The sequence below is a fragment of the Phaenicophaeus curvirostris genome, chromosome 8 (genome assembly GCF_032191515.1).
Source record: "Phaenicophaeus curvirostris isolate KB17595 chromosome 8, BPBGC_Pcur_1.0, whole genome shotgun sequence".
Lineage (NCBI taxonomy): Eukaryota > Metazoa > Chordata > Aves > Cuculiformes > Cuculidae > Phaenicophaeus > Phaenicophaeus curvirostris.
Genome location: NC_091399.1, coordinates 16,256,452 through 16,283,072, shown reverse-complemented (window position 1 = coordinate 16,283,072; position 26,621 = coordinate 16,256,452). Strand labels below are relative to the sequence as shown.

The window sequence follows — 26,621 nt, the reverse complement described above, 5'->3', positions numbered from 1 at the left end:
TGGTCCGTGCCCGTGGGGCAACGTGGAAAGGAAGAGGAGTGTTAACTGCACGAGGATCCCCCGTCAAGCACCGAGAAGAAATCCTGCAGTTGCGGGAAGACGTCGGGCAACGGAGAGAAGCGGCGTTAATGCATCGCAAGGCTCCTCATGTGGGAAAGTCCCCGATGAAGGTATGTAGTGGACTGGCAGAGCGAGCAGCTCGAGGGCAGCAGGAAAAGGTATCTTGGTATTAATCCCTTCTGTGGAGAGGGATCTGAATATCCGTTGTGGGGGGATGTGAATGTGTTTGAACAATAATCCCGTCCCTCTCAAGTGCCATTTCTAGCGATGCTGATCTGGAACTGGCAAAATCAGTGAGGGCAACAGCAAACGAGAGGGGGTGGATGGTGACCCCTACAAAAGAGGCTGTAGTTTCTCCCTGGTAGTGCTAAAATTCATTGAGAAAAAGCATCAAGAAACTCACTGGGGAGCAGAGGCTGTAATCGATGATTTAAGGGGACAAGTAGTTAGCGTGAGGATGGGCAGGCTTGCTAAATCCATTGTGGGGAGGCCTGAAATCTGTTTGAAAAATAATCCCGTCCCTCTCAAGCGCCCTCCCCTAGGAGTTGCTCGCAGAGGAAATGCCCCCGGTGATCCCTGGCAGAGAGATTTCTCTGAGCTGCCCAGACAGGGCGGATCCCGGGACCTGTGGGGACCAGGAGCCACATTTTGAGGCTGGCCAGAGGCATTGCCCTGCAGCACCGTCAAAGCAAGAGAGGTGACTCAAACCTCCTTGTAGGGAATTTGACCAAGGTTTGGAATTGCCATAGGTCTGTTGTCAGCTAGAGTGAATGACCTGGGGCGGTGCGTAACGTGTCCTGAGCCTCTCGCTTTAGATTCTCCAGGACGCTCCTTCCAGCCCGGAGACTCCGTCGACATCAAGCCGTGGGAGAGCGGAAGTTCCAGAAAGCTGGAAGGGACCCTTTCAGGTGCTGAAAACAACACGCAGCTCCAGGTCGAAGGAATCAACAGGTGGATCCGTTCCATGCGAGTCGAGTCAGCGCCGAGTTGGGAGTGGAGAACCGTCCTTGAGCCCAGGAAGCCTCTCCAGAGAAAACTGCAGAGAAGAACCAGGGACTGACATTTGAAAAGCAAGGAGGTGGGTTTTCGCCCGTGTCTGCGTTTGGTGTATGGATGCAGGCGACTTTCAGAGGTTGTTTCCACAGAGGGTTAAAGGCCAGAACGGGAGGGAACTTTTAGCCAGAGAGGTGGTAAGTAAGTCCTCCTTCTGCATGGGGTCAGGAAATCGGGTAGGAGAAATGTACAGCTCTTGGATAACAGGAGTTCCCACTCCCCTCAGCTCACTTACAAACTCTGCTTTTCTGGGGCTCCTAGAGTGTGCTCTGACAGGCTTCGCCCTGCCGAGGGTCCTTGGCGCAACATTCCTTTGCGCAGACGCCTAAAGCTCCTTCAGCACCGGGCAACTGCTGTTGCTTCCAGGGATGTAGGAAGCTTCTCTGTAGGAATGGAAAATCCCTGTGCCTCTGTTGTGGGTTACCTTAGGGAGTGAAAAATTAACTCCTGGGATTTATCCTCCTTTCTCCCCGCAGAGGGAGCAGTGGCTGTGGCAGAGATGTTCTGTGCTGGCCAGAAGGAATCGGTTGGTGGCAGTGATCAGCCAGTGACAGGTTGTTTAACTGATGAGGGAATATTTGAACGGCTCTTTTTTTCTTCCCTTAGTAATAATTTTCTGTTAGGTCTTCCCAGAGCGAGTGCTGTAATTGGATTCAAGTGTACTGTCTTCTCCTTCCAGAGATCAAAGGCGCTCCTGTCCCCTCTCTGGATTTAGAAGACCTGAGAAACCTCTTTGGATCAGAGGTATCTGGAGACAGCATGTGGTGTTCTGTGTTGAACCAGACTGAATGAAGATCTGCTTCAAAGCTTGTCCTGAAGGAAGCAGCTATGGGTTGTTTGTGTCAATTCTGACCTCAGCCCCCAAGAAACGCCATGGGATGAGAAGCTCTGGTGATGGATGCGCCTGCAGCCCAGAAGCCAACGGTGTCCTGGGCTGCGTCCAAAGCAGTGGGACCGGCGAGGGAGGGGATTCCAGCCCTCTGCTCCGCTCTGGTGAGACCCCACCTGGAGCCCTGTGTTCAGCTCTGGAATCCCCAACGTGCCACTGACACAGACCTGTTAGAGCGAGTCCAGATGACGGATCTGAAAAATCATAGAGAATTCCCCCCCAGTCTGGATCTGTGCTTATGGCTTCTGGAGGTCCATGGTGCATCATTGCCTTACACAGATGCCTAAAGGTTCCTTGGACGCAGGGCAACTGCTGTTGCCGAAAGGGATGTAGGAAGCTTCTCTGTTTGCAAGAACTGAAAATCCTTGTGCTTCTGATGCTGGTGACCTTAGCGAGTGGAAAATGAACTGCTGGGATTTACTCTCTTTTGTCCCCACAGAGGGAGCAGTGGCTGTGGCAGAGATGTTCTGTGCAGTGGGACCGGCGAGGGAGGTGACTGCGGCCCTCTGCTCCGCTCTGGTGAGACCCCACCTGGAGCCCTGTGTTCAGCTCTGGAATCCCCAACGTGCCAGTGACACAGACCTGTTAGAGCGAGTCTGGACGAGGGCTACAAAGATGATCCGAGGGCTGGAGCAGCTCTGCTGTGAGGACAGGCTGAGAGAGTCGGGGTTGTTCAGCCTGGAGGAGAGAAGGCTCTGGGGAGACCCTAGAGCAACTTCCAGAACTGAAAGGGGCTCTGGGAAAGCTGGGGAGGTACTCTTTACAGGGGCGTGGAGTGACAGTACAAGGGGGGATGGCTGTAAATTGGAGGGGGGAAGATTTCGATTAGGCAGTAGGAAGAAATTCTTGGTGCTTTGGGTGGTGAGGCCCTGGCCCCGGTTGCCCAGGGAAGTGGTGGGTGTCCCATCCCTGGAGGTGTTCAAGGCCAGGTTGGAAGGGGTTTCGAGCCACGTGATCCAGTGGGAGGTGTCCCTGCCCTCGGCAGGGCGTGGAACTGGATTGTTCTGTGTCGGTGACTTACTGAGTGGAAAATTAACTGCTGGGATTCATCCTCTTTTGTCCCCACAGAGGGAGCAGTGGCTGTGGCAGAGATGTTCTGTGCAGTGGGACCGGCGAGGGAGGTGACTGCGGCCCTCTGCTCCGCTCTGGTGAGACCCCACCTGGAGCCCTGTGTTCAGCTCTGGAATCCCCAACGTGCCAATGACACAGACCTGTTAGGGCGACTCAGTCTGCTCTCCCAGGCCGAGAGGGAGGCAATATTTGAGGGCACCTCATTTCCCGCCTGTTCCGGCAGGGCTCTCTCCGCCTGGGCACATCCGAGGGATTTGTCCAGTGTGTTTGGCAGAGGCCGAGCAGGGAGGCTTTTACCTTGACTCCGGCTCAGGGCAGAAAGAATTGCTGAGCATGGTCTGGTTTTGAGAGAAAGTAATTTTGTCTGATTTTGAGATGTGGGACAGGCTCAATATCCAGGAGGTCACTGTAACTGACTTTGTCTCCCTTGTAAGTGAGCGTTCCCTGTTGCACTCCAGAAGATCTATTTAGGGTCACTGATTTCAGGCTAGGAAAGAAATAATGTTCCAAGTGCCTTCACTGTGAGAGGCTACAGACCTTTTGTGTTTCCAGCCCAGGGCTCTCCTGCTGTCTCCAGGAGTTGTGTGAACACTGCTGACCCAGTGGTCTTGCCCGGAGGGTGTGACAGTGGTTCCTTAGGCTGCACGTTTGTTGTGGGTGAAAGCATTCCCTAGTGTCCTTTCCCAGCTGGATCCACAGTGTGGGTCAGTGTGGAGAAGGAGAAAGAATGGCAATTAAAACTTCTTCCCTTAGTCCTTCCGTGCGTCCTGTCTCTTTGACATCAAAGCGGGAGGGGAGATGAACTTTCTTATGGATGTGATACCTTGGGCATGTTTTAACTCCATGGAATTTTTAATGCATTTGCTTTGTTGTTTAGTTTTCCTTTCAGAAACGTGTTTCCAAGGAAGTCTCTCCGGAGTCAAGGCTTGGCCAGTTCCAGGGATCGAGACAAAGCAAACATTAAAGAACAGCAGTGCCCGAGTACATTCTTGGTGTCCTTTCCTAGTAGCATTGCACTCCTCGTCCCCTGCTGTTACTCCTTACCTCCTCCCCCTACAGCTCCGTGGGGTCTCAGCATCTCCGCTGCTCTTCACACACACAGAATCACACACAGAATCACCAGGTTTTATAACCAGCTGGGGAAGGGGCTGGAGAAGAGGTCTTACGAGGAGCAGCTGAGAGAGCTGGGGTTGTTTAGCCTGGAGAAGAGGAGGCTGAGGGGAGACCTCATTGCTCTCTCCAACTACCTGAAAGGAGGTTGTGGAGAGGAGGGTGCTGGCCTCTTCTCCCAAGTGACGGGGGACAGGACGAGAGGGAATGGCCTCAAGCTCCGCCAGGGGAGATTTAGGCTGGACATTAGGAAAAAATTCTTCACAGAAAGGGTCATTGGGTGACGGAAGAAAATATGGGACAACACGCAGTGATCAATATGATCCAAGTGAAGCCATTTAATCGAAGTTCCCAACACATTTTATACCCTACTTGCTGAAGCAAGCCATTGTTTTACAAGCTGATTTGACAATTCTTCATTAGCAACAAGTAATCGTTGGTTACGATACATTATTATGTTTCCCCATGAGAAATAGCTGTGTGAGCATTTCAGTCTACAAATTGATAGACTACAAAGTAACAAGTCAAGGACTACCGAGGAAAGCTTCCCCTGAGAAATGAGAGGCGTCTAGGGTAGAACGACTCTCTATTGTTGCAAAGAGAAACCTTGAAGACAGTGTGTCATTTACAGCAGCTGCTTCTTCTGCAAAGTTAGCTTTAATTCCGGTGCAAAAGCTGTGAGGCCTTATGCTAAGGTGCCTTTGTTTCATTTAGCATAAGCTGCTCAGTGCTTGGGGTGCTCATTAAACGTCCTCTGGTTCGTAACCATCCATCAATTGGGCACTGGAACAGGCTGCCCAGGGAGGGGGTTGAGTCCCCTTCCCTGGAGGGGTTTAAGGCGCGGGTGGACGAGGTGCTAAGGGACATGGTTTAGTGTTTGATAGGAATGGTTGGACTCGATGATCCAGTGGGTCTCTTCCAACCTGGTTATTCTATGATTCTATGATTCTATGACTGGTACGTGAGGATGCCCCTGGAGCTCAGATGCTCGTGTGAGCAGAGAGACGCGAAGTGGGGGATTTTTTCCACTTCCCAGCCACTTGCGAGGGGCCTGGTTTGTGCGGTGCCCTTGCTGTGAAAAAGCCGGCAAGCACTCGCAGAGAGAGTATTATGGGAGCTCTGAGTGTTGAGGAGGCGACTCCAGGGAGCCGAGGGGCTGGTTAAATACAACGTGAGCCGGATTCCCCCTTGTCAGCTCGGTGGGAGCTGGTTCAATGGATCGCTTCTCACGCTTCGGATGCCCCTCAGCTGAGCTCTTGTCCTGCCACACCCCCAGTGGAAGCGGGAGCAGCACAGCCTCCCTTCCCTCCAGAGAGCTGATGGACCTTGCAGGGAAGTGCCAGGCCATGAAGGCTGCCCCTTTCCTCCTCTTCCCTTTCCTCTCAGCTCAGAACTAGGGACAAAATCCTTGGTTACCTGTGTGCGTTTGTGTGTGAGTGAAATCTCACGCCCAGGGCTGCACACAGGACCCAGCTTGTTCCCCTGTCCCAGGAGAACCTGCCTGTACACTGAGCCCCTTCCCGTTTCCAGGCTCACCCTGCGCCATCCTCCTGCCTGTTTGGTTTGAGGACGGGAACGTTTATGTCTGTCCTCGCTGCGGAGGTGATGGATTGAAAGACCAGGCTCTAGGGTGTCAAGGTGCATCTGGCCCTGTGAAGGGGAAGGGATGACACCCATGTTCCCTCAGCCACTGCTCCTTACGCTCTATATTTTTCCCTTTCCAAAAAACCAGAGGCTTCTGGAACCATGCGCAACCCGCTTCACGTCACACGCCTGGGCTGCCTTCCCTCCTGCGTCCAGACCAGGACCCGCTGGTGGCTGCCAGTAGCCCAGCTCCACTCCGATTGACCAGAGGCAGCGTGGGCCCCGTTTCTGGGACAGCTCTCAGGAATTGCCTCTCCTGCTCTGGAAAACAGGGGAGGGTTTCGCATGCAAAACTGCAAAGGAACATACGTGGGCTTTAATTAAGAGGCTGCTTCTGTGATGGGAAAAGGCATTAGAAGCCACTGGCCCTAAGAGGGAGGAAAGCCTTCCCGTCTCCTGTGTAGCTGTGCCTGCTAGGAGGGCACCAGCATGTGAGCTTCGGTTCCGCACGAGGAAGGGGAGTGACGCAGCTGGGGGGATATCAGTAACCACCTTACCAAGCTGGATGCGCTGCAAAGGGAGGGTTTCAGCAGGTGTGAGCTGCCGGAGTTACCTGTCCCTGTGTCCCTTTACCCCCGCAGAGGACCTGACACAGAACTGCTGGCTGGCCTTGTGTGTGAGCAGAGAAGGAGCAGCCACGAGACACCCAGGATTTGGGAGAGCAGCCCAGGTTAGAGGGGCCTGGGCTTTCCCAGGATGAGGCCAACGTTCTGCTTCCTCAGAGCCTGGCCAAACTCAAACATCCTGAGCTAAAATTTTGCGTGCTGGTTGTTTGCCTCCAAGGGAACCGTGTGTGCATGTGCTCACCCCTGTGAGATCCGAGGGATGACACTGACACCCTTGTTGAGAGCAAGATTCACGTGAAATTTCCCCAGAAGTGGGAACCAAAATATGCCTACTCGTAGCCACGCTAGAAATGTGAGAAAAGGGGAAAAAGAGGGCAGATCCATCGGTACCTGAGAGACCAAACTCTCTTAACATTTTACATTCAAAACCTATTTACCTGCTGCTGCAGTGCCACTCTCTCTGGGCTGGGTGTGCTGAAGGCGATGTTTGAAAGTGAACAGACCTGCAAGCTGTTCAGCAAAAGAGAAACCTAAGCCCTTGCCTGCTGATAATTCAGCAGGAGTATTTGAGAGGTAGCGGAAGATCCCTGTGCAGCCCTTTGTTGCAGCAATGTGCGAGGAAGGAAAGTCAAAATTAACGATGGGTTGAAGAAGTGTAAATAGAACCTTAGACCCAGAAAAAGCTTTATGCTCACGTCCAAAACATGCCGAACCAGTGAGTTACGTCCACATCAGACACCGACTACTAAGCCTGGGGAGGCCCCATGACCATTCTCACCTTCATGCAGAACCAGACAGAAACGGGGAAGGTCATTATGATGAACAGGAAAGACAAGATGGTCAGAAGCCACTCACAGATGCCCAGACCTGGAGACTTTACTCCTAGGGAGAAATACAAAAGGACTGTGTTAGCAGAGGCCAGCTCCCAAAATACCGACAGCCTGACAAGCGCCCGGGCCCGTCAGCTTCAGTGTTGGCCTTTGCCTAAACCCGGCGCGTGTGAACCATTTGCTCTCCCTGGAGCTGGCTCAGGTGAGCAGGAGCTGCCAGGATGCACCGACAGGTTTCGTCCCCGCTTTACTGCCAGAAATGGAGCCGTGCTTCCCCGTGGGGCCTCGACTGGAGAGCAGCCTTCAGGCTGAAGACCTGCAGGCACCAAGCGGTGTCCAAGGGTTTGGAAGGAGCAATTTGTTGGCTGACCTGGGAGCCCAGAAGTCCGTCGGGAGAGGTGAGCTAAGGGCAAAGAGAAAGATGGCGAATAGGAAGTTGATTTCAACGTGCACAGCCTGAAGCGCCCTTCCCTGTCAGAGGATCTCAGGCCCTTTGGAACAGGAGTTCAGTCGCATCCCAGCTCCCTGATGCGGTGGGACCGAGCCGCTGGTGCTACTGAAATCTCCCTGCGCCCTCCAGCGGTCACACCGAGGCGTGGGGGCTGACTGGGGTGCTCGGGTCAAAATGACCTTCCCCATCTCCCCAAAGCCAGGACGGGGCGTCTTGACCTGGCTGACCTTTGTTGTGAGGGAAAACCTGCAGGTATGGCCTGGAAATAGATTCCTTCTGGGGTACCTAGACCCAGAGGGCGGACCAGCAGTGAAGTTAGCGTCCCTGCACGTCTCCCACTTAGATCTTCTCGAGCTCTTCCCTTCTTGCCCCTTTGCCTTTGGAGCTCTCTGCAGAGCCAGCAGGTCTGGAGGGAGGTTCACATGCCAAGAACCTGCGTGATCACTCTAGCTCTACAGCACCAGGAGGTTGTGAGGCTGGCTGGGGTCTCCCGTGTCTCACCCCAAGGAAAACTGTGTCTGTGCCAGGCGGGTGCGATGGCACTCACCGTGCGGAGTTATTCTGTGGCCGTACAGGGTCAAAGAGCCCACAGCTTTCCAGCCCTTCCCCTTCCATAATCCATACCTCCCTCTCGCTGCTCACTGTCCAGCAATGCCATTGCCTCCGTTTCATTCTTTGAGGATTTACACTATTCTTTGCCTAAAACTAGTATATATACCCACTGCTTTTGTAAAGCGTGAGGCCTTTTTCTAGAAGGGCATCCAATTCAGCGCCGAATTGTAAACCAAAAATGTTATTGCCTTTGCCTCAAAGACTTGATCCTTTTCAAGGTTTTACCAGTGAATGAGCGTTTCCCACTTGGGACACAGGGGGGACTCCCCATGCCTGGGATTAGGGATGCAGGGAGCTGTGTGAGGGGCAAGGGGGCACGTGGAGCCCAGCGGGGAAGCACAGCTGGTGCTTTTTGGCCCTCGGGCTCTGCCTTTCCCCCCTCAGAAGGGGGGCTCAGGTGCCACTGACCCGCAGGGGCTGCTCCAACAGGGGAAAATTCCCGCCTCCTCCTCCCCCACGCCGCCATTTTCCCGCCTGGAGGCGGCGGCTCCGCCCTCGCGGAGGAGGAGGAGAAGGAGGGAATTAGGGGCTCAGGGAGCTCTGGGGTGAGTAGGGGAGCGCTTGGGGGTACAGGGAAGGTTCTTCATGGTCTGTGAGGGGCGAGGGTGCATCCCCCTTCCTGGAATTAAGGATGCATGGAGTTCTGTGGGGGGCAAGGGAGCACGTAGGACAGAGCAAGGAGCCCCCACGCCTGGGATTAAGGGCAGGGGGGTCTCTCTGAGGGGCAGAGAATCCCCATGCCCGGGTTTAGGGGTGCAGGGAGCTCTGTGAGGGGCAAGGGAGCGCATGGGGCTGGAATTAAGGATGCAGGGAGCTGTGTGAGGGGCAAGGGAGCACGTGGGGCATGAATTAAGGATGCAGGGAGCTGTGTGAGGGGGACAGGGGGGACTCCTCATGCCTGGGATTAGGGATGCAGGGAGCTCTGCGAGGGGGACAGGGGGGACTCCTCATGCCTGGGATTAGGGATGCAGGGAGCTGTGTGGGGGGGACAGGGGGGACTCCCCATGCCTGGGATTAGGGATGCAGGGATCTGTGTGAGGGGGACAGGGGGGACTCCCCATGCCTGGGATTAGGGATGCAGGGAGCTCTGCGAGGGGGACAGGGGGGACTCCTCATGCCTGGGATTAGGGATGCAGGGAGCTGTGTGGGGGGGACAGGGGGGACTCCCCATGCCTGGGATTAGGGATGCAGGGATCTGTGTGAGGGGGACAGGGGGGACTCCCCATGCCTGGGATTAGGGATGCAGGGAGCTCTGCGAGGGGCAAGGGGGCACGTGGAGCCCAGCGGGGAAGCACAGCTGGTGCTTTTTGGCCCTCGGGCTCTGCCTTTCCCCCCTCAGAAGGGGGGCTCAGGTGCCACTGACCCGCAGGGGCTGCTCCAACAGGGGAAAATTCCCGCCTCCTCCTCCCCCACCCCGCCATTTTCCCTCCAGGAGGCGGCGGCTCCGCCCTCGCGGAGGAGGAGGAGAAGGAGGGAATTAGGGGCCCAGGGAGCTCTGGGGTGGGTAGGGTAGCGTTTAGGGGTACAGGGAAGGTGCTTTATGGTCTGTGAGGGGCAAGAGGGCATCCCCCTTCCTGGAATTAGAGATGCATGGAGTTCTGTGGGGGGCAAGGGAGCACGTAGGACAGAGCAAGGAGACCCCACGCCTGGAAGAAGGAGGTGAGGTCGCTGCTTATTACCGATAAAGAGGGTTTAACCCCAGCACAGCTGGAGAGGGGAGTACATGGCCATGATGGGCAAACCTCTCCCTCTACGTGACCTGGGCTTCCAATCCACCTTGGAGCTGGTGGCAAAAATGCCTGACGTTGTCAGAATCTGTCCTCAGGAGAAAGGCACGTTTATCCTCAAAGGTGAGGTTTTATTTCCGTAGAAGTGGAGGAGTTGTTTGGAACCTCATACTGGTATGAAGCGATGCTCTAAAACCAGGAGGTGCAGAATGAATTGCCAGAGCTGTAGGTCACGTATCTCTGTCACTCTTTTTCTCATATAGCTCTGTTTAATTTTTTTGCCGTTGATGTTTTTTACTGTGTCTTAATCTGCCTTTTTGTACTTTTCTCCTCCTTCCTCCTGGAAAATAACAGAGGCTTCCAGTTCTTTTTGTACATTTTGCACTCTGCTCTTGGTTTAGAAAGTGCAGTAACGTTTCTATAGGAAGTTCAGTCTGTATCAAAGAACTTTTATCATTTTCCCAACAAAACTTGCAGCAGATGAGTTTCCTTTTGTGATCCTGTATCCAAGAATTGGACCCGCCTTTCTGCTTGGATCTGGATTTCTAGGGATGAGGGTGCAGGTTGGTTCTTGGCTGTTTCATCTGGTTCATTTCAGTTCACAAAGGGAGAGTAAAAGTGGTTACCCTGTTGGAAATGCGATCTAGTGTGATTGGTTTTGAAAGACACGCCTGCTTCTGAAGAGGGTGGGGAGAATAGGAAAGAGGAGGACCTTTGCTTGTATAAAGCTTTCAGTAGTTTGCTGTCTTGGTAATCTCATAATTTCTTTCTTTCTTTCTTTGGTAGCCATTGCAGATGAGACCACCAGAGGTATTGCAAAACTGGTTGCCAGGCAGGAGGAAAGTGTTAAGTCACGAAAGAATGATGCTGTGAAGGCACGTGCTGCTTTTCCCTCTAGGAACACAAAGTGTCTCCCTCGCAAAGCCAGTGCTCCCGTCCTGCCAGCGAGTGGGAAGGCTGAGCTGCAGGATCTGCTGAGTTCCTCACCACTTCTGCTCAGGAACTTTGAGAGGGCCTATCGCAGACCCTTTGCCGGCCGTTCCAGTATAGGCGATACGGATTTGTCTCTGTATTTCAAGTCCTTGAAAGTGTGTCCGATATCATTGTTGTTGAGCAGACAAAAGCAGGTTCCTTGCTGACCCTGAGGAAGTAGCTGGAAGGTGAGACAGCGAAGGAAGAGGTGCCGCAAGGTGGGGCGCACAAAGAGGTGCCAGAAGGTGAGGGAGGGTATTATTTAACTGGAAGTATGTAGCTGCCAAGCAGCTGTGTTTCAAGTGGTGTTGCTGCCTTTCCAGTAGCTGTCGTAGTCCTGGTTTCCCTAAGCTTTAGCGCAGAAGGGCTGCGAGGTACTGTAGAAGCAGCTGTTACAAGGGTGTTGTTGTGGTAGCAGAGAGCTTAACTGGAAGTTTTCTACAGTTTGCCACTGTTTTTCAGTGCGAGGTGAAAGAAGGGATGTTAAGGCCCTTTCTGAATGCGTGTATAGGACTGGAATTTCTAGTAATTCCAGGCAACAGGTAATAAAACTAGAAGGATCTCTGGCACGTCGGCTCCGCAGGCTGGTAAAGCCTTCCAGATGGGCTTTTTGAGGCTGAAGCACTAATCTGAAAGGCATAGCTATACTGCTTCTCTGAAGAAGAGCCTGTAGATATCCTCAGCGTTCCCCTAACAACTATGAGAGAAAGCAGAGGATTGCATAAGGTTCCTGCCAAATGCCTGACTTTTCTTAGCATCATTCTAGGAATTTATTTAGCCCTTGTCATGCTTGCAAGAGCAAGTGTGTTTTATTTTGCTTGAATTTATTAGTACGGCGAAGGATGCCTCTCAAGCAAATCCCCGTGACTGTGGGTGCTACAAGAGATGAGGAAAATGGCACTAGTACTTGTACGCTTTCATGGCCAGGTGTATTCTCCTTCTGCTTAATATGTAAATAAAGAATAACAACTAAACTCTCTTTACAGCTGCACCTGCAATTGAGATGCCTCCTTTGGAACCCATCCGTGATGCCAAGTGGTTTCACCTGCCGACAGAAGAGAAGTCAGAGCCGGTGGAAGGACAAGCACTAGATATGGGTGATGTCCTCAAACAAGTAAGTGGCAGGATGAGTGATCTGTAGCTTTGTCATGTCTTCGTCCAGGGGGTGATAATTTTTTTCACTGCTTTTGTTTTTGCTTGGTTTGTATTGTTGATGCACTGTTGCTTCCAAAAAAAAATTGTACCTAGTTTAGATGAGGCTGGAGGTGACCAGAGTCATACTGACCTGATATATAACTCTATGTGCCCTCCAGCCTAGGTCTTCTTCTTGTCTCTTTCTGGTCTTGAGATCTCTGTTGGAGATCATCCAAAGCCAGTAAAGCATAATCTTGTTCCCCAATAAGAGTGGAGACAATTCTTTTTGTGTTCTTAATAGCCTTCTTCTGAGAGTAGCTGTGTGGCATTTCCCCTGCTGCAGTAGCGTGGGTTTAAGTGTCTAGCAGCTACGTGGCAGAGCTGAGGAATGGTCCTTGGAGACCTCAGTGCTGTCGTTGCCACTCTGCTCTTTGGTTGGACTTGAAAGTTTTGTTGCTGTTGTTGTGGTTTAGCAATGTATTTTTAGAAAGGGATGGAGAAGTACAGAGGCTCTGACCTGCCAGACCTGCTTGGGAGAATTTCTTTGTGCCCCCTCTATTTTTTTTTCCTCTTTTGAGCATCTTTAGGCCTTTGTTTTCTCAGGAAAGTTCTCCTGCTGCGAATTATTTCCTCTGCCAAGCTCATCTGGTGGTTCTACACAACTGTACAGTTGGAGTACCTAGACAGGGAAAGGGTTGCAGGGATTCTTTCTGAATTTGGTGTGCTGTTCACTTAATGAACTTGAAAGCTTAGGGCTACGAGTCGGACTTTCTGCGGTGTTTCAAGAAACATACCCTTTAGAAAACTTTGGCAGGCTCTTCTGATAAGACCTTGTCGTCTGGTGGGATGAAGTCCGTGGGGAATTTCCCTAGATCAAACAAAGTCTGCTTGTGGGAAGGGTAGAAAAGGGAGAGAGATGGTCCATGTAGCCCCATTTTTTTCTTGTTATGTGTCGCAAAGGGAATCTGTTTAAAGATTCTAGCAGGGCGAGTCTTGGAACGTGTTTGTACAACTCGTGTTTGCCATGAAGCACCAGTTTTGCTGGTTTGTTTTAAAAGTGCCCTAGAGAGGAGGAAAGTGAGCTGGAATGTGTTTGGGTAGGCAGTGAACCAAGATTTCAAGATGCTGCAAAGTCGAGGGGAAAGATGCGACCTGATTCCTGGCCTGCTGTAAGGTATGGAAGTATCTGGTGATGAGACGCCAATAGCGGAAGCGTTGTAAGGGACAAATGAGGGACAAGGGCCGAGTCAATCTGCTCGGCCCCGAGAAGGGTCAAATATATAGAGCTGCTGCTCTTGGCAGCTTTTTCTTGCCGTGCCGAGCAGAAGGAAAGTTGTCATCCACACCACTCTTGGCAGCTGCCACTCTGGCTTAAGGCAAGGAGTTAGCCAGTCTTACGAGCCGTGCCTCTTCTAGGGCTAGTTTTACAGTGTGTTCGGTTGTTTACCTTTTTCTTATAATTTTCTTGCTATTTTGTGAAGGTGTTTTTTAAGTAGACATTTCTACGTCTTTCAAAGAAGTGTCTGTTGTCTCTGCCAACGTGTGAACTACGTGATAAACATCATGTGTGCCCGTAACAGTCTGACGTGAGGAGCTTTCATGGAGCAAACCTGTCCCTTGGCAATATCACTGTTGACTGGCACTTCTGGGAGGAAATCCATGAAATGTAAGGGGATTTTAGAGGTGCTGCTGCTGCTCAGGCAAGAATTCCCTCAGGTACTCTTTAACTCAAAAATGTTAACTGCCTGGTTAACTCAATGTTTTAGTCAAAGTTTTTAACAAAAAGAATTCAAGGGTGTTCTTCCTCGCTCAGTCTGCAGGAGAGACTCTAATCTGCTTTTTTAAGAAACGGTTCGAAGGGCTAGTATTGTCTCTCGGTTGACTGTAGCCGTGTAAGCAGTGGGGTGTGCTGGAAGACAAATTTCCTGTAAGTTGTCTGGTGTGTGATGCAGTGGTAACTTGTAGCATACTCACAATGAGTAAAACTGGAATAGTTTTGACTTCTGGACGCTGGAGGAGTGCTGTTTGTTGGCACAAACCGAATCTCTGGAGGCAGTGAAAGTGGCTGATGTCTGATTAAGGTTTCCATGCACGCTGGTTCAAGTGGAATAAAGTTTACAGCAGCTAAAGAATGATGCAAAATTGCAAGCTGTGCCAAGAACTGATGTACAAATTTGCCTAGAATGAGAAAAGAATAGGATTTGTAGCGTTTGTATGTTTTTATCTTTTGGGAAATAGCTCTGGTGTGTGTGAGATGCATTTGTGCCTTCTGTGTCTTGAATTGTTTTCAGCTAGTTTTTCTACTTCAGTCATGTGCTCTTTCTTGGGGACAGAAGATAGAAACAGCATCTTTGGGGTAAAATCCAACAAGCAGGTGGGTTTTTTTGGTGCGAGTTTTTGATTTTTTGTTCTCTTTATCAGTAGCCATTCAATATCTTTGTCTAAATACATAACGTGTCATCAGTTCCTCTTCTTTATTCCTTGAAGGAATATGAGGAAGGTATTTTTGTTGCACCCCTCTTTACACTGGAGGGAGGAAAGAGAGAAGGAAGGTGGAGGGTGTGAAAATAGATGTTAGGATCCCAGGGACAGTTTTAATCCGAGTTTGCGCTATTTGTTGGGATTCTCTGATCTTCAGTAATTCATGGGTTCCCAGGAAAGCAGAACTATTTTTTTACCTTAATGCAGAGGCCAGTTATGTGTGTTCAGGGCGTAGCAAGACTTCTGAGCGCTACTTTCCTCTTGTCCCTTTGTAGTGTCAAGATTTAGATTTGAAGCTGTCAATCTTCAATCTGGCAACGACTCCAGAAATTCCCCCTGCTGCTGTTCAGGACAGAAGCCTTTGCAGTTTCCCACCATTGGAGCGCTTGTGTTTGGTGGGAGTCTTTGTGGAATGTATAATCTCTCCTAGCCGGTTCTACATCCAAGCGTGCCACGCAGAAACATCCGATAAACTCCAGGATATGATGTTTGAGATGAGGGGAGGACGTGCTATGCTGATTCTGTGCTATTACCTGGGTATTTGCACTGAGGGAACAGGGCACCCAGCTGTTTGTTACGGTCACTACAGGCTTGACTTCTGGATATGGAGATGCCAGTGCCGTACTAAATCACATAATCATAATGCTTCCCCATTCCTTTTATCTAGCAAGCAGTAAGTATCGCTAATAGTTTGGCTGTGTCCTAGACGGTCTTAAACTTTAAAAGCCTGGAAAAGTTGTGGAAAGGAACTTGAGGGTTCTGTATTGTTGACATTGCTATTGCTAATGTGCTTGGTTAAGGCTTTTACTTCCATCTCCAGCACTTACCAAAAGCAGCAGGTAATAAGCCTTAGTCATATCTATATTTGAAAGCAAAACCCCATCAGTGGGTTTGTCTGTCAGGTACGTTGTGCGTTTGGGACTCTTCCACTACGCTGCAGTTGCTGTTAGTCGTGTGCCAAAGTAAATACTGGATGTCCGTGGGGCAAACGTGTGGTCGCAGGCTGCAGACAGGTACTGTGTGTGTAAGCCAGGACTCCGGAACCTGGCTCGTAAGAAGCCCTGTGCCAAGTCAGGGTAATGTTAAAAGTGAACGACTAGAATGGCTGTATTTAGTCGCTGATTAGCGCCCATTAGTTAACTTTTTGTTGGACCCCAAGAATACAATTTAAATGTTAAAAGTTTAGGTTTGTGTATTTATTGTCACTTGGTTTAAGTAGAACAGAAACATAAACTATCTATTAGAACAACTCCTGAAAATCGGTCTCGTGGAGGCTTTGAGAAATGAGGATTCTTCTGAACCCTGAAGTGTATTTCTGTTTATCCATCTCCTGCGTCCTACCAAGCACAGTTTTTCATTGTGATCTCTGGCAGACACTGTTACTTGAGTAAACTTGTTTCTGATCGTTCTGTCATGCCTGAGTCTTCAGTACGTCCTGGACAGCTTTGCTGTGTAACGGTCTCAAAATGGTGGTACCGCGTTATCATCCACCGCGTGATCAATGACCAAGAAGCAGAGGTGTTCTACGCAGATTACGGAAACCTGGGAATCGTCCGAAGGTTTGCCTGGAAATGGTTCTCAGGATTAGCTGTTCCATCGCCTTCCCAGGGATGAGGGTGAGGCTGCTGGGCCTGTCACTCTCCAGGAAGACATCCCACCACGCAGGTTTCCTAGAAAGTGTCTATTTGGATTTTTTTTTCCCGTAGCAGTGCCTTGCAGGTACTTCCTTGCTTACATGTTAATGCGTGAGGTGACGTTAAGAACAAGATCTGCGGTGCAGATCACTCCAAGCCCTTTGCTTATCATCGCTGTGGGCTAAACCCTTTCCTCTTCCTTTATTCACTCTTGCCCCTTTCTGTCACTTTCGAGGAAGCTCCCTAATCCTCTTCCCTGAGTTTTGTGAATGGACGTAAACATCTCTTGAACAGACATCCTCCCAGTTGGGAGCATTTGTGGTGTCAGAGGTACTCGTTCTCCTCTGTAATTCAGTACCTTCCCCATATTTGCTTCTGCCCTCTCATTTGCCTCTATTCATGCCTGGCCATAGGCATTCTGTGTTTCAAAAGTGATTTTTCTCTGTCCATAACTTTCTTATCAAAAGAGGTTATGAGGAGAGGATGCTTGGGCAAGGGAAGGCATAAGGGACCGGTTGTTATTGCTATTTCTGCTGTGCCCCTTCTCTGGCTACGGAGTGTTTTCCAAAGCTGCTGTCGGGCTTTATTCGTAAGCACAAAATGCGATATGTGCCTCTCTATTCCTAAGCTGATCTTAAAACCCAGAAGAGGAGGAAGTTCTGCTCTTCTGCCTGGTTTTGCTCCTTTACTCCTGTAACAGGTTTTGGTTTTTTTTGCGTTGTAGGCGGTGCTACTTGAAGCTCCCTGCTCAGGCCATCCCGTGTTCCTTGGCGTGGGTAAAACCCGTGGGGGTACGTGCTCACATGCAGTTTTCTTTGACGTATGCATGACAGCCATCAAGTCGAGGTTGGCTTTTTCTCCTGACAAGGGCAAACCTTTGGAATAATTTGGGTCCTGCTGCTGTTACGTTCAGCGGAGTGTGACTGCCTAAGTGTCTGTCTCTGCAGGGGATTGCTCTTCCGCTGTCTGTTTTCCTTCCAGTCAGAGTATTCTTGCTCATATTGTTGCAGAAACAGATAGCTGCCGTTAAGCAAATGAACAGACTTGTTTCTTCCCCTGCCGGTAGTTCTCCCTGGTCCTTCTGAAGTCTTGCTAGCTCCAGGCCTCTGTTTTAAATCTGTCTTCTCTGACAGAGCTTTCTTTGAGTGAGTTGGTTTGATGCAGTCAGCGTAGCCAAAGGATTATAGAGGTCATAAAAAAAGTTCCTCCGTGCTGGGAAGCCTCTTGGTCAAGACACCTGAGAAATAGAGTCTCTGAAGCAAAGCGCATGAGCACGGTTGATTCTTCTGCGTTGTAAAGACATTATTTTAAAAAAGTTATTTCCTCTGTTTTTTTGAGGGTTAAAGAATCACAATTTTCTTTGCAGTGAAGCTTAGCAGTTTCCAAAACCTGACACTTTTAAAGTCTCTAATTATGTGATTCCAGAAATTAAAAAAGAAAGACGCAACAATATTTTAGGCAGTTGTGGTAAAAATGAGCGGTGAACACCATTGAACCGTGTTTGAAAACAGACGTTTAGGGTGAAAGGGCTTCCCAGTGTGCCTAGCACTGCGGCCTTGGGGTAGTTTGATTTACTTCAGTGCTGGGAAGCTTGTCTGCCTGACTTCCCTGTATTTGTCCCTAGCCTGACCTGGCTTCACTGCCTTCTTGACAAGTACTCACAAGGACAAATCTCGGGCATTGGATGTTGATCTGTTTATAGTAACTTAACATTCTTGTTTCTTCTTCAGGGTTCACGGTCCAATGATGCGATTCTCCTATTCAAGAAGCTGTGTGATTCCAAGCTACTTGTGGGCGTCGTGGATGAATATGTGAATGGCATTTGTCATCTCTTCCTGTGTGACGCAGCCACTAAGGACGATATCTACTTCCACGCTGTCTTGAGCAGTAGGGGATGTGCTGACATCTGTGGGAAGAAGGTTCCTTCCCAGGTCAGGAGGGAGGCGTGTGCTTCTGACAGGAAAGGCAGGGAAAGGATTGGTTGGGTGCCTGTAGTGGAGAGATCTTTACCTTGAAGCAAGTAGTTTTGTGAAGAGCAAAACCGGTATTCCCTGCTTCCCTGCAATTTACTGTTTTGGGGCTGTATCCCACGGTGTCTATGGTGACAGCTTTCTTTTTGGTTAAGGTGGAATTCGATGATACAGCAGAGATGTTCTGGTTTAGCAGAACAAATTCTTTTCATCCTGACTTCTAAGAGTGGATTTTTAAAGTGGATTAGCTTGTTAATATTGCCGAAAAGGAAAATAGATGTTCTGAACATGAGGCCAAGCTGGGATGGAATTGAGGAGTTGTATTTGTAACTTTTCTAAACATTGTTAATTCCGGTAGGTTTTGTTAGTCATAAGTTGAGGCCTCCGAGTCATCCAGACCATGAGAGCAAGTCCATTAGATGTTACTGTCTGGCTTCAAGTAGCGCTGCATAGAATCGTAGAATTGCCAGGTTGGATCGTAGAGTCCAACCATTCCTATCTGCCGCTAAACCGTGTCCCTGAGCACCTTGTCTGCCTGTCTTTTAAACACCTCCAGGGACAGTGACTCAACCACCTCCCTGGGCAGCCTCTACCAGTGCCCGATGACCCTTTCTGTGAAAATTTTTTTTGTCTGATATCCAGTCTGATATCCATTTTTTCTGCTAGCCAGTGGCACGGGCAGTTGAGTGAGGAACAGGGTAGTTAAATAAATAATTTTGGCCTTTCCTGCTCTAGGCCCCGGAGATTGGTTGTGCCGTTAAACTGAATTATAGATATGGTCTTGGCTTACAAAGTCTCTTTCTTTGCCAGTGACATGTATAGTGCTGGACGGTGTAACCAGGGTAGATTGCATGTTGTGCCTTGAGCAGAGATTCAAGCTGTGAGCCAGCACAGAGAGCATTTATGATTTAGGCCCATCAGTGTTGCCTGAATGTCTCAGCTCGGTTTCAGCAAGAAGTCTGTGGATATGAAAACCTTTAGAAAGGTGCTGCAACAGTTTTGTATCTCAGCAGAAAGTCAGGCTTTGCAGCCCGGAGTGCTTGTATCTGTTGTTTCGTTTAGTAGATGCAGAATGCGTATTTTGGCAGGATTAAATCCAATAATTGTCTTTTTGCGTGTGCGTGTTCCATTTAGCGGGTAGGGGGCTATTGCTGGGTGATTTTATTGCTGGAGGGAGTTGATTTTCTTAGTAAGACAATTTCTACAAGAATTCAGAGCTCACTTGTGGGTGGCGTGCTTCTTTGTAAAACCCATTAGAATTCTTTTTATTCTTTATGGTGGTGACAACTTACTTTTCTTGACTCAGCTGTTGGGGTTTTATTTGTTCGTAGGGATTTGAGGAAGTGAATCCTTCAGCCTTGTATCTTGAGCCCAGCAGAAAGCAGGAGAATGCTGAACCCGTGGAGCCACACCTTCGCTTGCAGCAGGAATTTCGCTTGCAGCAGGAATCTTTGAACGTAAATAGTGACATAGCAAGCTCGAAGCTGGATGAGGATGAGCTGTGGGAACAGGTGAGAGTTTGGCTGCGGTGTGACTATCGTTCAGTGGAATTGGCTCCAGGGATCAGTAGATGTGTTGGCTTAGTCCTATGCAGTGTCTTGTGGAGTGGTTTTTTTTCCTTTGCTTTTATAAAAAGCAAGCAGAACCGTGACGTTACAACAGTTACACGTGGACCATAAATACGTCCGTCGCTGCTTGACCTCTGATCCCTTTGCAGACTTCAGGGAGTCTGTGCTCAGTGAGTTCTCCAACCTTCCCTACGCACCGTCGTTTTTGAGTTAGAGGGAGAATGGACTCCAAGAACTCAGACCAGTACCAGATCCCTGAGATCAGTTTGACTTAGCAGATTCCTAGTTTGCACCCCAGGAGCCAAGAGGTGGTGTGGTCTCCTCTAGTGTCTCTGGGGTTTGGCAAAGGATGTGTAATAACTCGGGGTGTCATTTACGTGTGGGAAAAGACCAGAAGAACTAGTGATGTCTTGTTTGCCTTAAGGGTCTTGCTCATTTTAAACTTCTCCGAAAGGAATCCATTTGCAGTCTTGGTTGTTACAGGGGTTAAAGTTGTACACGACTGGAGTTTTTTTTAAAAGTTAACTCTAAAAGCGACCGCTACCCTGGTCTGGATACTGCTGTACGCCTTTGATTTCAGAGCAGGTTGAAGAGAGGAGCCCTTTGCTATTATTTAATGGATGAAAAAGAACGATGAACAGAGGGGTTAAGCAGGGAGTAAAATCCAGGTCTTGAGTGCAGTCTAGCACGGTACCGTTAGAAAGACCAGGGGTATTGTTTTACAGGTCACTCTCTCTACTTTTGTGTGATTTAAATTGTAGTTTTTTCATGACACATTTTACTACTGACGCCAAGTAACTGTCAGCTGTTGAAGTGTTCAGCAGTGGGCCGGCTCCAGGGCTGTTTTTCTGACATTCCTCTGAAACGTAAAAACGTAAGAGTTACTGTAATGTCGGTAACTTGTAAAGCGGTCATTTTAGCCAGGTTTTATTTTAGCCAACTGTGTGTCTGGGCTAGGGAAACTATAAGCTGCACGTGTTGGATATTGGTGGGCTTGCACTGTCAATACATCATCTGAACTGAAGGTCCCAAACATCGTCTTTATGTGGGAGAAATGAATGCGACCGAGACTCTGCAAATCTGAGTTTATTGTGATTTTTATGGTAAAATCTGGTTAAGTGCAGCAAGATCCATGTGTGTAAATGTCAGACAGAGCTGGCAATTTGGAGACTAGAGGAATGTAAGTGCCTTCAGGTTTTCTTCTGTTTTGAAGGGTCTTAGAATCCTTTTCCAGGAACAGTAATCCTCTCTTTTCTGCTATTCTGTTTAGTTGCTCGAAACGATTCCTCTCCTCCTCGGTGCATCACTGATGTCACCATCGGTATCAACTCTAATAATTGCTCAAAGTGTTTAGAACTGGGATGAAATACGTCTGACTCTTGGTACTGCTCGGCTAGCGTTTTCTGGGAACTCCTCTTTGGCAGTGGGGAACTCCCTTTGTGTTGTCCAATCTTAGATTTGCCTTGTCAGGATTAACTCGACCCCCTCCTCTGCCCTTAAGTGCAAAATGGCTGGACGCTGAGTTGTCTCAGCTGTGCTGTGTGAAGGCACTTCTCCATGGTGAAATTCCTCAGAAGGCAGCAAGCAATAACCAGAAAAGATTGCTCAGATAAAACTGTCCTTTCCAGGTGGTAAGTTTTCCTGTGGAGTACAGAAATGAAAGTGGGAGTCAGTAGCTTTCCTTGCTTTGTCCGTCTCCTTGGCAGTGGCACCTCTCTGCTGAGGAGGAGTTAGAGGGGGATGTGTGGCCAGCTTTGGATGAAGCCAGTGTCCAAAGCACAACGGACCGAGACCCTGAACCTGCACAGGAGGATACAAAAGAAAGTCCTCCAGAGCTCATCACAGAGGCTAAGGTGAGAGCCCTGAGCAGAGCTATTGCAGTTGAGGAGGGTTATTCTTGGTTTTAGGTTGTGTGAATTGCTTTGACCTGTGGTTTTTGTTTTGTTTTTTTTAAAGTGTCTGGCATGGCCTCGGGGCTGTGTTTTCCTCCTTGCTGTTGTTTCTGGTGTTACGTTACGGGTGCTCGACTAGTGCTCTGCTGGTGCATTGAGGTGTGGTGGGAAGCAGACTACTCTTCTTTCTCTTTCGTGCACAGTCCTGAGGGTTACTGGGAGTCATTGTGGGGTTTTCCTGGATCACTCAGAGGTCCCCCCTGGGTTAGGGGGATGGTTTTGAGAGGATGGCATTTTGGGCTGTGCTTTGAGGCATTGTGTGGCACCAGTAACACAACTTTACTGCTTAAATAGTGGTTAATGATAATGGTAATGAGTCTGGCCGGGCCTGCAGCATGGCCTTTGGCCTGCGCTCTCCTTTGGGTTCAGCAGGGAGCCGGTGTCACTCAGGGTTTGTCGAGTCACAGAAGGTGTTATAGAGCTGGAAATAGGAGTGTGCCTGCAAGGTTTTGGATAACCGCAGCTCCTTACCCATCTGGAGATTGAGAGTGACTGAGACAAAGCGCTTTGTAGAAGGACGAGGGGGAAGTTGGCTCTCAGATAGTCTAAAGCAGAGCTGGAAGAACTGGTGGCGCTGGGAGATGTTACCTGAAGGGGATGGAGGGAAAGCAAGCTGGAAAGGGACCTTGAGAGAAGGAGAGAGGAGGGAAAACCTCTCCTAGGAAGCGTGGGGAGAAAGTACAATGAGGTGAGATGAGAAGTAGGCAGATGAGCAGATAGCAATAGGGTCCTTGTGAGCTGACTTAAGTACTTCCCCACAAGTATTAAACGGCGAGTTCCAAAGCATAGGGATTTGCTAACTGGACCAGAGAAGGCCTGGCTACTCCCTGCTCCTCACGACACTCTCTAGGGTACCTGCTCTCATCTGCCTCTTGTGTGCTAACAGACATTTTTAGCGTCCACCCTTGCACCCTGTCTGTTTCTGCTTTGCTGTGGAGCGGCAGTGATGCTGCCTATCCCAGTGAGGATAGCATGGGTGGCAAGAGGAGGTGATAGTCATCTTTTACATCTGTTTGGTTCTTTTTTTTTTTTTTTTAAACTCTTGTCCTAGCAGTTTTTATTTTTACTGCATGTCAGGTGGGGATTTTACAGTGGGCTGGTGGGTATCGAGCAGAGTCCGGTTGGTTAATTGGATTCACCTCTCACCCAAGTTATTCTGTATGGGTGTCCTATCAGTACAGAATTTCTGCTGCCCAGCTGTGTAGCTCTCCGTGCTGCTTCAGGAGCACCTTGTGGTCCCCTGGGGAGGCCAGTTTATGTTGTTTAAATCCTTTTTTTTTTTTGTGAAAACAATTGTTTTGTTGTGGGCTAATCCTCTGAACACACTTCCACCCAAGTGTGAAGCAGCTTTGAATGGCGATTCACCCCTTGTGAGGATGGATGGCTCTCTTCTGCTGCCTTGACAACAGAAGAAGCCTAGAGAGCAAGTACCGGATTTTTGAACAGCCGTAGTTGGGGAAGGGGAATAGTTGCTTGTCTGTTGTTTCGCTATTTTTCTCGTCCGGGCTGCGTTAACAAATACAAACGTTGGCTGTATTACCTGTCTATGGCCGAAAGGTGGGTAGTCGTCCCTGGAACTTGCTTAATTTGAGCAAAAATGCGGAGCGACGGCCTCTGACTCTGTTCCCGCTCCCTTGCAGAAACTCCCTCTGCTGCCATAATTTGCTCTGCGTGGGGCTGCCGAGAGGTGAGCCAGCTGTTCGCTCTTTGCTAAGACATGGTGATTTGTATCTTGTGCTAATGTGTCCCTCTTTCCAGCTTGCTGTGCAGGAGAGCTGCCCTTTGGCCAAAGTTGTTAGTAATTACTGGTGTTCTGTTTTTAAATTATCCAGTTGCTCTCCTTCCAATTGAGAGAGGATACAGACCAGGGCAGTCGATGAAGCGAATGTACTAATCCTGCCTTCTCATGAGTTTTTGATATACCTTTGCAGACACTTCCCTCTCTTGAAGAGTCCTCAATACCAGTTGTCTTCTTCAAGTCGGTGGAAGACATTTATACCTACTCCAGGCAACCAAGAGGAATGAGCCAAGATGACCCTGATCAGACAGAAAGATTTCCCAATGAGGCCCAACGTCTTGCTCTGCATCCCGCTGTTCTACTTATGGCAGCGCCATTTATGCTGGACGACCATAACAGTACGAATAGATTTGTCAGTAAACTTTGAACACAGCAGAAAACTGAGCAGCCCGTAACTGTGCTGCGACTCTTGCAGTCGCTGTCGGGCATCTTGGGACTAGTGCTGCTGTTTTGCTAGAACAGGTGGAAACGTTGGTGTTCCTGTGGGGTGGAGATACGACGATAGTAAATAACCAGATGCAATGCATCGGTTTGGTCTTTCGTGGGAACAAGTGCATTGAGGGTTATTTCTCTGATTTTTGCTGTCTTTTCTAGACTTCAGGCTGTCTTCGTGCAGAAGTCTGTTTCTCCATGCTAGCCCATGTTCATTTCATACTGAATCTCTGACTGCCAGAGGTAAGGGACAAAAGCAGTTTTTTAACTTTGTAAGGTCCCTGTGTGGGTGTTCATCTTCCAAATGATGAAAGGATCCACCAACCTGTATGAGCTTTGCCCATTTTACAAGGCCAGTTGACTTGCCAAAGGCGGCGCCTGTTGTTTGTGCCTTGGAACGGATCTGTCTGCGCTCTCTGTGGAGTGGAGGCCCGGTTCTCTGGGCAGGAGCTACTCAATTCACATCTGACTTCCCCCCTCGGGGAAACGGATGGGAAATCAGATGTGAATTGAGTAGCAGCACTGGGAGGAGAGGGAGAGAGGCTCTCAGATGATACTGCGTTGGGCTCACCGAAGAGATGTGCAGTAGAAAGCCCTCTCGCCATGACCCGGTAAGGTCTAGGCAAAAGGGACATCAGTCTAAAGTGGAGCTCTGAGAGTTGCCATTGTTGATGCCGTCTTTCTTTTCTGTGTTCCTCCTTATGCAGGGAAAGAGGAAGTGAGGAACAGACTTGCCCAGAAGTGCCGAGGTTGGCCTGTGCGGTGCCAGCGGGCTGTCTGACCAAGCGCCGTCTCTGAAACTGCTTGTCCCTCCTGTCACACTAGCTGCCTTGTTCCCAGCTGCTCGCTTAGCCACTTGCGGTTCCTACTTGCAGTGGTTCCCCAGCCTGAGAAAGAACTTGAGAAGAGGGGAAGAAGGCTGAGCAACTGCCAAGGAAGGCTGCCTGGAGTAGCAAAAGCCACCGGTATGACCACGCTGTTATTTTCTTTGTTCAGAAATGTTTAATGTTTCAGGAAAACAGTTTGATTTGGTACTGATTTATTGCTCTTGGCTGTTGTTCTGAAGCACTGCATTAGAGTGTGACGTTGTGCTATATATCTTCTAAGTTTAGGAGAGGGAAGTGGACTACCTATCCCTCACTCCCTCAGCGCACAAGCAGTTTTGACGTTGTGTGGGGAAATGGTTTTTTGATTTTTGACTTCACGGATGCTCCACACGCTCCTTGCTCTTAGGAGAGGTGGTTGTATCCCAGCTGTGGCCTCAGTCCGTGGTGATGTTGAGAACTTGCAAAAGGAAATCTCCTTCCCCGAGAGAAGGATGCTCTGAATTGTTGATGGATCGGGATGCCACACCTACGAAGCATCGGGAATCCCGTGGTACAGATATTGAATGAGATCTATAAAGAATCCCGTAAGAGAAGGCTTGAAGCTTGACATTGGCCTTGTTTACGTAGCTCTTTGCCTGTGGCAAGAAATCCTCTTGGGCCTGAGTTTATTAATGCAGAGAAAAGTTGTGGAAAGAGATGTGCCCTGGCTGCGAATGCTGACATTCAGCTGCTTTGCTGCTGCCTGGACTGTTCTTCAGGGCTTCAGGGGCCGCTCTGCCCACCCCGAAATGTGCCAGAGGTGTGTTTTGCTGCTGAGCCCCAAGAAAGGCTCAAGGTGGGATTTAACACGAACGCTGAAACAGTTAAAAGCCCAGCGTAAGAAGTTTATTGATGGTATGAGACGATCTTTAAAGCTGTCTTTCAACCCAAACTCTTTCAGGATGTTGTGACTATTTTGTTTTGATTTCAGCATTTGGGGGTGGATTTGGATGTGTGAAAGGGCTAAAAAAAAAAAAAAAGGCAGAGAGAATCTGGGGCTTCTTAGGAGGGGAAGCTAGTGAAGGAGATGGGAGCAAAGAGGTGGGGAGCTATGGCTTGAGCAGGCAGGGGCTGTACAACCCTGTGGGGAGGTTTCTGGCTTCAGACTGGGGGCTTGTCTCACACGTTTGTCGTCCAGTGAAGGGAGCAGATGAAAGGGAGCTGAGCTTGCTCGGAGCACCGGGCGATGGGGTGTTTGTCCCAACAGCACCCTTTCTGCTGCAGCACGTGGGACCTGGGGCTGGGCTGGGGTGTCCGAAGGAGACCCCCGTGTCCTCCCCTGCTTGTCCCCACTGCTGCCGTGTCCCTGCTGGGCTCCACAGCTCGGCTCCCTGCAGCATAGAACTCTTCTTCTGTGGGGGATGAGGAGCTGCAAAGACTGCTGGGTGGGCAGCAGCCCTGTTCCCAGGTGGAGTTGCCTCCATCCCCGTGCCCTGCCTGGGATGGAGTGGGTCCTGCAGCTGCCTGGAAGTGTTGCTGGGGGCTTTTGATTTGGTACTGATTCCAAATCCACTGCTGCTTCCACTGCTTCCACTGCGGCTCAGCATGGGATGTCCCGGGAAATTGGGAACGGGGAGATTCTGTCAGGGTCTGGAAGACAGGGTGCGTGGACACCAGGGGCTTCTATGTGCAGCAAGGGAGCAGCCAGCAAGTATTAAGCAGCGTCGGGACATTGCCTGTGACTTGGGAGCACCCTAACCTGCCAGTGTGGGAGGGAGGAAGCATATTCTGGGCTGTTAGCACTGCACATCACTCTTCTTGCACACTCCTGGGTACCTGTTGGAGGCGGGCGCAGGGCTCT

General features: G+C 49.7%; 1 protein-coding gene and 1 long non-coding RNA gene across 2 annotated transcripts; both read left to right on the top strand.

Annotated features, from left to right (window-relative positions):
- Positions 1-888: 888 nt before the first annotated feature.
- On the top strand, positions 889-3,148 carry LOC138723749 (uncharacterized). Its single transcript, XR_011337917.1, has 3 exons — positions 889-1,138; positions 2,442-2,521; positions 3,071-3,148. It is a non-coding gene; the product is annotated as an uncharacterized lncRNA (long non-coding RNA).
- Positions 3,149-7,157: 4,009 nt separating this feature from the next.
- Positions 7,158-24,877, top strand: LOC138723304 (tudor domain-containing protein 5-like). The gene is given in 16 exon segments (XM_069862251.1): positions 7,158-7,425; positions 7,481-7,621; positions 9,719-9,786; positions 9,940-10,002; positions 10,004-10,136; positions 10,800-11,042; positions 11,045-11,230; positions 11,972-12,099; positions 14,876-15,123; positions 15,974-16,159; positions 16,935-17,025; positions 17,965-18,165; positions 19,536-19,721; positions 21,479-21,625; positions 23,656-23,878; positions 24,678-24,877. Coding segments are annotated over 16 exon segments (2,712 nt in total).
- The last annotated feature ends 1,744 nt before the right edge of the window (positions 24,878-26,621 follow it).